This window comes from Aquarana catesbeiana, linkage group LG09 (genome assembly GCF_042186555.1).
Source record: "Aquarana catesbeiana isolate 2022-GZ linkage group LG09, ASM4218655v1, whole genome shotgun sequence".
Taxonomy (NCBI): Eukaryota; Metazoa; Chordata; class Amphibia; order Anura; family Ranidae; genus Aquarana; species Aquarana catesbeiana.
Window position 1 is genome coordinate 233,352,266 of NC_133332.1, and position 13,078 is coordinate 233,365,343.

A 13,078-nucleotide genomic window follows, 5' to 3' on the forward strand; every position below is an offset into this window, starting at 1 on the left:
TACGGCAGCCGTTTGGCAAGGGACCCGGAATGTAGTAGAGATCTCTGTAGTAGTAGCACCTTCTACAGTGATTTCCAGCTTCCAATGGGATCCCACAGGTATAGCATATACATACTTACTTTGTTCCAAGCTAGACCAGTGTAACTAGGCTATAAAATCTATACCTGGAATTCATCTTTAAAATCCCATGCATATTTGAGTGATGAAATCCATGCGCAATACCTAATCATAAGGTCCCTTAGAAAATTATCAGAAATTTACCAATTTGCTGAGTTGCTTCTATTTCAATACAACCCATAAAAAAAGCACTGAACAGACTAGAGCTTTGGTTTCTTAGATTTAATACAGGTATCAAAAATTCTATTAGAAAAATCAGATTGAAACTGGTGTGGGCACTATAAAGCAGAACTAAACCCATCAATTTAATGGTTTCAACAACCATTGCTAAGTGTCACATTTGATTGTGCTCTCAACCAAACTGTCAAACCATCAAATAGCTGGTGTCATAACTGATCACATGTGCAGTAACAGATCAAACAGAGGTCAAAATTGCAGCTTCTTTGCCTAAAAAAGAAAGTAGGGTTTTAGTTTCCTCTTTGGATTAAAATTTTAACTAGAAAGTTACGTCTTGCTACATGACTTCAGGCTGACCCCTTTTGCAGGTAAAGCTGTGTAAATCATGTAAAATAAGTGTCCGTATGGTTTAAAATCCAGTAATACACTGTCTCACCCTGCACTGCACATGCTCAGTTGCTCTCCATTATTAGGTACTGCTGAATTTGTAGAGGACGATCTGCTGACAGCCTTAAAAGCTGAGTTAGACTTACCGGTAACTCCTTTTCTGAGAGTCTTCCAGGACAGCCCATGAGACCTTGGGCTCCTCCTACCAGGACAGGAAACACGTCACCCCCACCAGATAAAAGGGCGGTCCTCCAGGCCCATGTCAGTCTTCTCAAGAACCGTAGGACCCTGCAAAACATATGCATAATACACATAACTTCAGACAATACCGGGTGGGAATCCGGCTGTCCTGGAAGACTCTCAGAAAAGGAGTTACCGGTAAGTCTAACTCAGCTTTTCTCCAAGCGTCTTCCAGGACAGCCCATGAGACGATGAGCCAGAACTTACCAGTCTAGGGAGGGACAACTGCCCGAAGGACCTTACGACCAAACGCCTGCTCCTGAGCTGATAGGAGATCCAGGCGATAATGTTTAATGAAGGTCGAGTAACTGGACCAAGTGGCAGCCCTGCAAATTTGTTCCGGTGAGGCACCAGCCCTCTCAGCCCAAGACGTAGACAAGGCTCTAGTTGAGTGCGCAGTAACAAAAGGTGTAGGAACCTCCCTAATTTTGTAAGCTTCAGAGATGGCTTGCTTTATCCATCTAGCCAATGTGGCTTTAGATGCACTATTCCCCTTGTGAACTCCAGAAAAGAGGACAAATAAGGCATCAGTTTTCCTAAAGGTCTTGGTGACCTCAAGATAGACTAAGAGAATCCTTCTTACATCTAGAAAACTAAATTTTCTTTCTAGGTCGCCCTGTGGCGAACTACAAAAGGTTGGCAGTACAATGTCCTGAGATCGGTGGAATGTACTTGCCACCTTGGGCAAAAAACCTGGATCGGTTCGCAAAACAACTCGATCCTCAAAAATTGTGAGGAAGGGCTCCCTTACTGATAGGGCCTGCAACTCACTTACCCTACGAGCTGAGGTAACAGCTATAAGGAAGACAGTCTTTAATATAAGAAACTTAACTGAAATACTTCCCGGAGGCTCAAACGGAAATTCTGCCAGAGTTTGAAGTACTAGGGACAGATCCCAAGTTGGACAACTTCTCACCACTACTGGTCTGGCCCTAGAGATAGATTTGAGAAATCTGGCTATAGTGGGATTTTCCAGTAGAGAAAACTGGAAGAACACACTAATAGCTGCCGCCTGTACCTTTAAGGTACTAACAGAAAGACCTTTGTCGACACCCTCTTGGAAAAATTCCAAAATAGACGGAATATCATGAGTTAATCTTTCATTTTCGGATAACCATGAGTTAAACCTTTTCCAAACTTTGCAATATATGGCTCTAGTAACCGGCTTCCTGCAATTAACGAGAGTCTTGACTACCTTGTCAGAGAACCCTTGGGCGCTCAGTATCTTTTCTTCAGATACCAGGCCGTCAAGTTTAAGGAAACCACCTGAGGGTGTGATACTGGACCCTGCAATAATAAGTCTTCCCTTTTCTGAAGACTCCGCGGAGGCTCTGAAACCAGAGACTGTAGCAGGGAAAACCATGGCCTCTTGGGCCAAAATGGGGCAATTAGAATCAGATCCGTCTCTTCTAGCAGAAACTTCCGGAGGACTTCTGGAATCAGTCTGATTGGCGGGAAGGCATAACATAGGCCTGGAGGCCAAGGGTTTGCCAGAGCATCGATCCCCAAGGCTTGGTCTGCCGGGTTCATGGAAAAGAATATCTCCGTCTTGTGGTTGTTTCGGTTTGCGAACAAATCCGCTACAGGATAACCCCATCTCTTGGTGAGGTCTGCAAAGACTTCGGGATGAAGGGACCAGTTGTCTCGGTCTATCCTGTGACGGCTGAGATAATCTGCCAGGAAATTGTTTGTCCCCTTCAGGTGTACAGCAGAAATAGAAGCTACATTCCCCTCTGCCCATGAAAGGATCTCCTGGGCAATGGACTGAAGCCTCCAGCTTCTCGTGCCTCCCTGCTTATTGATATACACGACTGTCGCAATATTGTCCGATGGAATTTGGAGGTTGTGACCCATGATCTCCATCTGAAAAGACTGCAGGGTTCTCTGGACTGCAAGCAGCTCTCTTTCATTGGATGAGGCCCTTGCCTCCTCTGAGGACCACTCTCCCTGTGCTACTGCATTGCTGAGGTGGGACCCCCATCCCCAGGAACTCGCATCCGTGGTAATCCTTCGGGAGATGGGAAAGGACAATGGGAGACCTCCTGCTAGGTGCTGACCAGCTTTCCACCACACAGGCTTCTTTTTACCCTGTCAGGAAGCCAGATCCTTGACTCCAGGGACCTTACGTCCCCGTCTCAGTTTCTTAAAAGAAACATTTGTAATGGACGCTGACAGAGTCTTGCCCATGGTACTGCGGGATAACATGAGGTCATAAGACCCACTGCCCTCGACACCTGTCTCAGAGAGACCGACTGGTTGGTCTGCAATGCTGACATAGTCTGGAACACTTTGGTAATCTTCTCCTGAGGAAGAAAAACTCTTTGGTTCACCAAGCAAAAATCGTAACCCAGATAAGATACTCTCTGGGCCGGGATCAAGGATGATTTTTCTTTATTTATCAGCCAGCCTAGGGACTGTAAAAAGTCCTGTACAGCCTGGAGATCCTCCAACAGCCTCTGGTATGTCTTTGCTACTATCAGGAGGTCGTCCAAGTAAGAGATAACATTATCGCCTTTAATCTCAGTGGCGCCAGCACTTCCCCCAACACTTTCGTAAAGATGCGTGGGGCTGAGGAAAGACCGAAAGGGAGGGCTTGAAATTGAAAATGTCGGGTCCCCATACTCGTCTTCACTGCTAATCTCAAAAACTTTTGGAAGGCTGGATGGATAGGGATGTGAAGATAGGCATCCCTTAAGTTCAACGTGGCCATAAAGCAGTTTGGGTATAGTAGGTTTTTGATAGTAAAAACCATCTCCATCCGGAAACGTTTGTATTTCATGGTCTTGTTTAAAGTCCGGAGATTCAGGATAATTCGAAACTTTCCTGCCGGCTTTCTGACCACAAATACATGGGGACAGAATCCCTTGCCCTGCTATGACTGTGGAACAGGAATCAGGACTTTTTGATCTAATAAGTCTCTGATCTGGAGACCCAGATTATGGAGGAAATGTGACCAACAAACGTTCTGGTGGTTGGTGAACAAACTCCAGCCTGCTCGGAGTGACTGCTGCCCACTGTGGGATAAGGGCCCTCAATCTTCCTCCCACCGGGGGACACAAGTTACTGTGGCTTGGTGGGCTGTTGAGGAGGGTTAAACAGCACTCCCCCTTTGCCTCTGCCTTTGTGCCCAGTCCAGTGTTTTTTCGGCCTGCTGTCCTTTTCTCTAGGACTCTGTTGCCTGCCTTGGCCACGAAAACATTTTCTGGCTGTCAGAACTCTTTTTCTCTGGAAACGCCTTTTTCTTATCAGCCGTGCGTTCCAGTGCCTCCTGTAGACCTGGGCCAAATAAATGATCGCCAGTTAAGGGAAGGCCACAAAGGCGCAACTTGGAGGCTGAGTCCCCTGACCAGGTCTTAAGCCAAAGGCTTCTCCTGGCCGAGTTCACTAGAGCCGAAGTCCTGGCCGACATTCTTACCGACTCAGCGGAAGAATCCGCTAAAAAACCCACTGCCTGAAATAGGAGAGGAAAAGACTTTAAAATTTGCTCTCTGGAGGTACCTGCTGACAGATGTGACTGAATCTGAGTTAACCAAACCTCCAGGATTTCTGGCCACACAAGTGGAAGCCAGAGCTGGTATCAGGTTTCCAACCTCTGAGTCCCAGGCTCTGTGGAGAAGGATATCCCCCCTCTTGTCCATCGGATCCTTAAGCGTGCCCATATCATCGAACGCTAGGTCCGAGTTTTTTTAAACCTTTGAAAGAGGTGCGTCTAACTTAGGATTCTTATTCCACGGCTGCGCAGTGTCCTCATCAAAAGGAAACCTTCTTTTTAGGTTACTAGAGAAGAATTAATAAATAGACAATACTTTCGCGCCTTTGGTAAAAAATAAAAAAATAAAAAAAATTACAAAGTATATAATGAGTGAATTGGTGAGTGGAAAACCACACACTCAAAAAGCCACAAATACAAGCTGCTCCCCTTAATTTGAATGGAACAATCAAATAAGTAATGGTGTGAAATAGGGGGCGCTAGAGACCTAACAAACATATGCTTTTGCCATTAAGTACACTCACTAACCAAATCAGTCTCAGTGGACTGGGTGGTGCTGATTGTGCTGAACTAGTGATACCACAAACACATGATTTATGCTACAAAAATAATATAAAATACAATGAAAAAATAATAATTAAAGAATCCAGTGAAAAGAATTTTTTGAACAAAATTAGTGCAAGTGAAATGAATAAATCGTGATGTCTAATAGTCCCAATCCATTGAAGAGATCAGAGCAAAGCAGTTGAAACCAACATCACAGCAGACACATGGATCCTCACAAATGCAACAATTTAAGCGTTGATATAAAGGTTCCGTCACCCAAGAGGAAAAAACACCTGAAGGTAATAGATATCTGCTTACCAGATACCAATGACTTCTTTAACTAAAAAGAAAGTCATTAGTGCTTGTACAGGATTGTGCCTGTTCACATGAAGGCTGGAAGGCTGGATGGTACTTTAGGCATTGAACCCTCCCGTCCCATTCATTCAGGATAGGAAATATGAGAAACAAAAAGGAATCCTCATAGCGTAAAACCGTTTAATATATAAAATTAGAGAACAATAAAATAGCCAAATGGCCTCTTACATTGGACGGTGCCTACCCGGCACTGGGACTGCTCGCATGTCAGGGTGAGTAGAGTCAGGAACCCTTCGCATCACATCGCACATGCGGCGTGCGTTCCACTCCGTGCGTCTAGCTAACCAGCTAATCCGGAAGTAGGTGGGACGAATCTGGACATGTGACCACGTACCGCTCCGACGTACGTTTCGTTTGTGAACGTCATTAAATTGTTGCATTTGTGAGGATCCATGTGTCTGCTGTGATGTTGGTTTCAACTGCTTTGCTCTGATCTCTTCAATGGATTGGGACTATTAGACATCACGATTTATTCATTTCACTTGCACTAATTTTGTTCAAAAAATTCTTTTCACTGGATTCTTTAATTATTATTTTTTCATTGTATTTTATATTATTTTTGTAGCATAAATCATGTGTTTGTGGTATCACTAGTTCAGCACAATCAGCACCACCCAGTCCACTGAGACTGATTTGGTTAGTGAGTGTACTTAATGGCAGAAGCATATGTTTGTTAGGTCTCTAGCGCCCCCTATTTCACACCATTACTAGAGAAGAATGGTTTTCTCTCAGGATTATCCCATTCCAGTTTAATAGTATCAACCAAAGAACTATGAACTGGAAACACTCTTGATTTTCTCTTATGTAATCCTTTATACATAAGATCATGTTTGGATAACTGAACCTCCTCCTCTTTTAATTCAAGGGTAGTATAGATAGCCTTTAAAAAGTCATCTACATCCTCAACAGATAACTTAAATCTTGAGTCTCGAGTGGATTCTCTATCCCTGGGCTCTGTATCTGACCCTGATTCTTCCAGAGAAGAACGGGTAGATCTGACCTCAGCCTCAGAGTCTTCACTCTCTGCCTGCTGCGGAGTGCTTACTGACGCCTTTAGTGAAGACGGACTCTCTGCTGGAGTCTGGAGCTTGTCAATAAGTGTTCTAAAAGAACTGAAGGTGGACGCAAGCTCATCCCTAACAGAAGTAAGCATCTTCTGGCAAGAGGCAACCGGGTCATCTTTTACTAGGCCTTCTATACAGGTGCGACAAACTGCTTTGCTCCACGAGGAGCTCAATTTGTTTGTGCAAACCGCACATTTCCTTTTAAGTGGCTGCGCTTGGGCCTTGTCCTGAGTCTTGGTCTGCAAGACAAAATAAATGACCCAAAATGTAATTAAAGCCACCCAATCGCTCCGTAACACCACGTGCAGGAGGGAGGAAATGTGTCCCCTTACACCCACTACTACAGAGGGGGGATGGGGAGAGAACACTCACAGGGATAGCAAGGTGGTGACAGAACACCCCAGGCTTACCTGTGAGGTGCTGGTGTTGGGAAACGCATCCGCTGCCTGTGTAGGTACTGCAGGAGGATCCATTCTGCCCCTCTTGGTCATCCACAGCCTGGCTGCTTTACACCAAGAAACACCAGCAGCCAGCGTTCTCTGTTCGCACCTTTTATGGAGACTGGAACCGCGTCTCCGGCGCCCGATGATGACGTCATATGCCCCGGAAGTAACCCTCTCCAGGCACTTCCTGTGGGCCAGCTAGGAGCGCAATAGCTCCACCCCCTTGAACGCTGCGGCTTCCTCCATTCCCTGCCCAGATCAGCCACGCTGTCGGCAGGGAAGGACAACCGATGCTCAGCTGAGCTATAGTGCAATGCACTGCGCTAGGGGCACGACCTCACACCGGTCCTGGCCCTCTCCAGGCACCGAGGACAGGGAACAGCAGCACAGCCAACTTCCCCAGCGGTGTGCTGCTTCTGGCAGAGGAAGAGGTAAGTGATATGCCCCAAAAAATAGCCATACAGAGCCCCTGCTCATAAGGGAGCAGGTTCCAGGAACATGTTACCCCCTGTCCAGAGGAAACACAAATAACTGACATGGGCCTGGAGGACCGCCCTTTTATCTGGTGGGGGTGACGTGTTTCCTGTCCTGGTAGGAGGAGCCCAAGGTCTCATGGGCTGTCCTGGAAGACGCTTGGAGAAAGTGGAATTAAACCCTCCCATCCTTTACATCCAAGGAAGCTGCTTCTGTTTGATCTGCAACTGCCATGGTGTTGCACAGTTATGACGCCAGCCATTGGATGATTTGACAGTTTAGTTGAGGACACAAACAAATGTGACAGTTAGCAATCCTGGCATTCCAGGAATGTAACTTTTTTGAAACTGTTAAAGAGGTTGTATGCCCTGAGGAAAAAAAAAAAAAAAAAAAAACTGTAAGGCAAAGGCATACTAGCTCATTGTGAAATACCCTAGAACGAAGCACATGTGCGGGAGTCCTCCGTTCCGGCAAGGAGCTCTGAATTTCCGGCACAATCCGCTGGATCTTCAGAACGCATGCGCCGCTAACGTCAGCGTCTGCATGCAGGGCAAATATCTCCTGCAGGTTTAGGAAATATTGATTTTACCTACAGGTAAGCCTTACTATAGGCTTACCTGTAGGTAACAAATCACAAAGCGGAGGATACAACCGCTTTAAATCGACAGGTTTAGTTCCGCTTTATGATTTACTGCTGCTCAGGGGTTCTCTGCTTCAGCAAATTGGCAGCCTCCAGCAAGAAGAAACAAGAGCAATGCTGGAGGCAATTTACAGCACACACTAATGTTGGTGGCATCATTATTAATGCGGAATGTATGTTCCTTGCTAAAGAACATTATTTTTTTATGGGTTACGGGAAAAGATCTGCTTTTTTCATACAGCCGCTTTATATAAAGAGTGTAGGATTATGGGTAATGAGGCCTGTTCTTCCCTCCAGTAGTTTTATACAGAGTATCAAAGAGTGGAACACATGAAATGACAGTTAGGAAGTTTTGTTTAAAACTTGATTATAAAAAAGGATAACTGTACCTCTTACAGCCGGGATTAATGAGCGACTCCCCTGGGATTCTTTTTTTCACTTGTGTCACGGATCCTGCAAATCCCTTCTTTCGATAATCGACATCTAACAGAATTTTTAAATGACATTTTATTTTTTATATAACACCAACATAACCCGTAGTCTTTTACAGAGATCAGCTAAAAGAGAATTAATTCTCTTTTATACCACTTCTCACTCACTTATTCTTTGTCGGAGAAGTTTCATCTGAATATATTTTGCTTCCTTGGTTCCTCCCTACGCTCCTTATCAATTGGCTAATGAAATTTCCAAAAATGTTTCTATTTATTTTACTTTATTTTGGCCCCAGTGATGTCATTTCTGGGTCTCTGCGCTTCTCTATGCAATGCAGTCAGATAATGGCTGGTGGGAGGGTGCTGTGTGTAGCTTCCGGAGAACATCACAGCACTCCTCCCCAGCGCTGATGCAAGCAGTTGGTAGGCTCTGGAGAGGACAGTCAAATGTCTTGATGAATGGGTGTCAGTCTAGGCACAGACATAAATGCAGAGCTCCGTAGGTAATGTGCACATGTGATGCTCAGCCTTCATGTATAAAATAACTGATATCCAACGAATGAAAGGGGCGGGCCAAAGACAGTAAAGCCCCTTTCACACTGGGGCGGTGGGGGCGTCTGCGGTAAAACGGCGCTATTTTTAGCGCCGTTCTACCGTCGTTTTTGCGGCGGTATTCGGCCGCTAGCGGTTTTAAAACCGCTGGCGGACGAAAAAGGGTTAAAACCGCTCGCATAGCGCCGCTACAGCGGCGGTATAGCCGCGCTGCCCCATTGATTTCAATAGGCAGGAGCGGTTTAGGAGCGGTGAATACACTGCTCCTTCACTGCTCCAAAGATGCTGTTTGCAGGAGTTTTTTTTCTCTCCTGCCAGTGCACCGCTTCAGTGTGAAAACCCTCGGGCTTTCACACTGGAGAAACAGCAGATTTAGGTCGGTTTGCAGGCACTATTTTTAGCGCAATAACGCCTGCAAACCGCCCCAGTGTGAAAGGGGCTTAAGGCTGGGGAGGAAAGCGCGAGATGATGCTGGATGTCCTCCAGCCAAGAAATAAGGTGGGCTCTGCCTGACTTGCTGCCGCTTCTATTGCACACTATTAGAAGGTCACAGTGTGCAGTGAAATCAGAGTAAACTATTTCAGCACATGAGAGAAGCCTTTACAACCGTGCATTGCTAAAAAGGTAAGGCCGGAGTTCAGCTTTAAAGTGGTTGTAAACCTCAGACATGAAATATGTACAAAGAATATCTCTCTATAGTGCGTATGTGTCTCAATTAAGAACACTATGGGGGATAATTAGGCTCGGCTCACACTACTGCGACCTGAACGTTGCGTGACTTACGGTGCGACTTTGCCAGGCGACTTCCTGGAGATTTGCTGGCGACTTGATGAGACTTTGAAGAGAGGGAGGGGCTACACCACAGGGAATGCCTAGGTAATCTTCCTGTAATGTCGGATCCAAATCACATGAATACAGATGAGGATCCAACAGCGTACCTAGAGCATTTGTCACCCGAAGCGGATCCTATATCTGGCACCCCCCCCCACTGATCATACCTGTACGCACTCAGCCCCCCCCCCACCTGGACGCACTCAGCTCCCCCTCCTACCTGGACGCACTCAGTTCAGCCCCCCTCCTACCTGGACGCACTCAACCCCCCTCCTACCTGGACGCACTCAGCCCCCCCTCCTACCTGGACGCACTCAGCCCCCCCTCCTACCTGGACGCACTCAGCCCCCCCTCCTACCTGGACGCACTCAGCCCCCCCTCCTACCTGGACGCACTCAGCCCCCCCTCCTACCTGGACGCACTCAGCCCCCCCCTCCTACCTGGACGCACTCAGCCCCCCCCTCCTACCTGGACGCACTCAGCCCCCCCCCTACCTGGACGCACTCAGCCCCCCCTCCTACCTGGACGCACTCAGCCCCCCCTCCTACCTGGACGCACTCAGCCCCCCTTCCTACCTGTATGCACTCATCCCCCCCTCCTACCTGTACGCACTCAGCCCCCCTACCTACCTGCATGCACTCAGCCCCCCTACCTACCTGTACGCACTCATCCCCCCCTTCTACCTGTACGCACTCAGTCCCCCTACCTACCTGTATGCACTCAGCCCCCCTATCTACCTGTACGCACTCAGCCCCCCTACCTACCTGTATGCACTCAGCCCCCCCTCCTACCTGTACGCACTCAGCCCCCCTCCTACCTGTACGCACTCAGCCCCCCCTCCTACCTGTACGCACTCAGCCCCCCTACCTACCTGTACGCACTCAGCCCCCCTACCTACCTGTACGCACTGAGCCCCCCTACCTACCTGTATGCACTCAGCCCCCCCTCCTACCTGTATGCACTCAGCCCCCCCTCCTACCTGTACGCACTCAGCCCCCCTACCTACCTGTATGCACTCAGCCCCCCTACCTACCTGTATGCACTCATCCCCCCCTTCTACCTGTACGCACTCAGTCCCCCTACCTACCTGTATGCACTCAGCCCCCCTATCTACCTGTACGCACTCAGCCCCCCTATCTACCTGTACGCACTCAGCCCCCCTACCTACCTGTATGCACTCAGCCCCCCCTCCTACCTGTACGCACTCAGCCCCCCTCCTACCTGTACGCACTCAGCCCCCCCTCCTACCTGTACGCACTCAGCCCCCCTACCTACCTGTACGCACTCAGCCCCCCTACCTACCTGTACGCACTCAGCCCCCCTCCTAGCTGTACGCACTGAGCCCCCCTACCTACCTGTATGCACTCAGCCCCCCCTCCTACCTGTACGCACTCAGCCCCCCTACCTACCTGTATGCACTCAGCCCCCCTACCTACCTGTATGCACTCATCCCCCCCCTACCTGTATGCACTCAGCCCCCTACTCCTACCTGTACACACTCAGCCCCCCCTCCTACCTGTATGCACTCAGCCCCCCTCCTACCTGTACGCACTCAGCACCCCCTCCTACCTGTACACACTCAGCCCCCCTTTCTACCTGTACACACTCAGCCCCTCTTTCTACCTGTACGCACTCAGCCCCCGTCTTGATTCCACATGTCCCTGCGTAAATAAATTGCTGGCAGCACAAACGAGGGGCGAACATATATGAAACAGCCAGAGGTGGCAGTATAGAGCCCGATGTGAGCTCAGTGACACTGAACAACAGACGCTGCACACTCGCACGAACACAGAGAGTCAGCTACAGAAAATCTCCTGTACCCACCACTGCCTTGTCCCACTCTGATAGCAAACCCGACTCCCCCCCAATGTGTGGGACCCGGGGCGGACCGCCCCCCCCCCCTCCCCATAGGTATGCCACTGCTTGGAGTTGACTTCCATTAAAGTCTATGAGCACAGGTCGGATAGAAGTCGCCTTGAAGTAGTACAGGAACCTTTTCTAAAGTCAGAGTGACTTCAGTAGTGATAACTAAGACAGCTCTCATTGACTAACATGAGATTTCACATGACATGAGTAGATCCCAAGTCACAGCAGTGTGCACCAAGCCTTAGTAAAACTGGAGAACACAGAATCTGGTGCAGCTCTGCATAGTAACCAACCAGCTTCCAGGTATTGTTGTCAAAGCTTCATTCAACAAGCTGAAGTAGGAGCTGATTGGCTACCATGCACAGCTGCACCAGATTCTGTGTGCACCAGTTTTAGTAAATCTCCCCCTAAGCCCTCGTTCACATTGAATGCGGCAACTTCATCTGAAATCGCACGATTTTAAAGCCGCATGTCAGTGCGATTTTGAAGACATCTGTGCGGCTTCATGCACAGATGTCTATGCAAGTCGCACCCAAAATCACCAAAAGTAGTGCAGGAACTACTTTTTCAAACCGATGCAGCAGCACAAAGTTGGCGTTGCACCAATTTAAACAGTGCCATTGCTGACAATAGGGTGCGACTTGTCATGTGATTTGACCTGTCAAATCGCATTGACAAGTTGTTCTAATGTGAATACTACTTCGTTCCTCTGCTATCAGCATGAATCCCTTCTGACAAGTTTTCCTGACACCAAGAGAAAAATGGTGACAGGGTTGGGACTTCCAGTGGATTGGCAGCTTCAGCTCTGTCCCTTTGTGTTGTGTGAAGGGGGGGGGGGGGGGATGTCTCTTCCCTCCAATCAGCTCTCAGAGCTCTCCTCGCTGAGCTCTGCAGACTGTAACATTGTTGTAGAGAAGACTGCAGATAAACAGGTACAACTTATGTGGGAGGATTTGTTTAATCTCTGTGTATCAACTGAGGCCAGTCACCTCACTCGGTATATGTGAGAGTTTACAACCACTTTAAGTAGACTATACAAGTATGGATTGAAATGAAAGATAACCGACATAAACAGGACTGTAGTAGAAATCATGACAGCCGACCCTCACCCCACTATTGGCATGGTAATCTGCACCTCTGCTTACATTTCTGGCCTTGCTATTTAGATATATACATAGTATTCTGTACATGGTGCTCATCCAGATTCCTGAGCATGCCAAAAATTCAATGTCATAAATAAAATAAATAAATTCAATGTCAGCTGCAGCTTGTACATACCTGGAATGAGCAGTAAGTGGTTCTTCTGAGACAACTTGACTGGACTGTTGGATGGCGTGACACTGGACTCTGGGGCTGGAAGACAAAATGAACCATCAGAAGAAATTGGCCATGTTCTGGTTCTAAAGATCACGATCTGTCATCTTTTTATGAGAACTTATGATCAT

The 13,078-nt window shown here is 47.8% G+C and overlaps 1 protein-coding gene across 1 annotated transcript in view; it reads right to left on the reverse strand.

Moving 5' to 3' along the window:
* PAXX (PAXX non-homologous end joining factor) overlaps positions 1 to 13,078 on the reverse strand; it is a 33,305-nt gene that overhangs the window by 6,051 nt on the left and 14,176 nt on the right. The window contains exons 5-6 of the mRNA XM_073599945.1: positions 12,912 to 12,986; positions 8,343 to 8,436 (exon numbers count right to left, since the gene is read on the reverse strand). Of these exons, the coding sequence (XP_073456046.1) occupies positions 8,343 to 8,436; positions 12,912 to 12,986 (169 nt within the window). The remainder of the gene's footprint in view (positions 1 to 8,342; positions 8,437 to 12,911; positions 12,987 to 13,078) is intronic.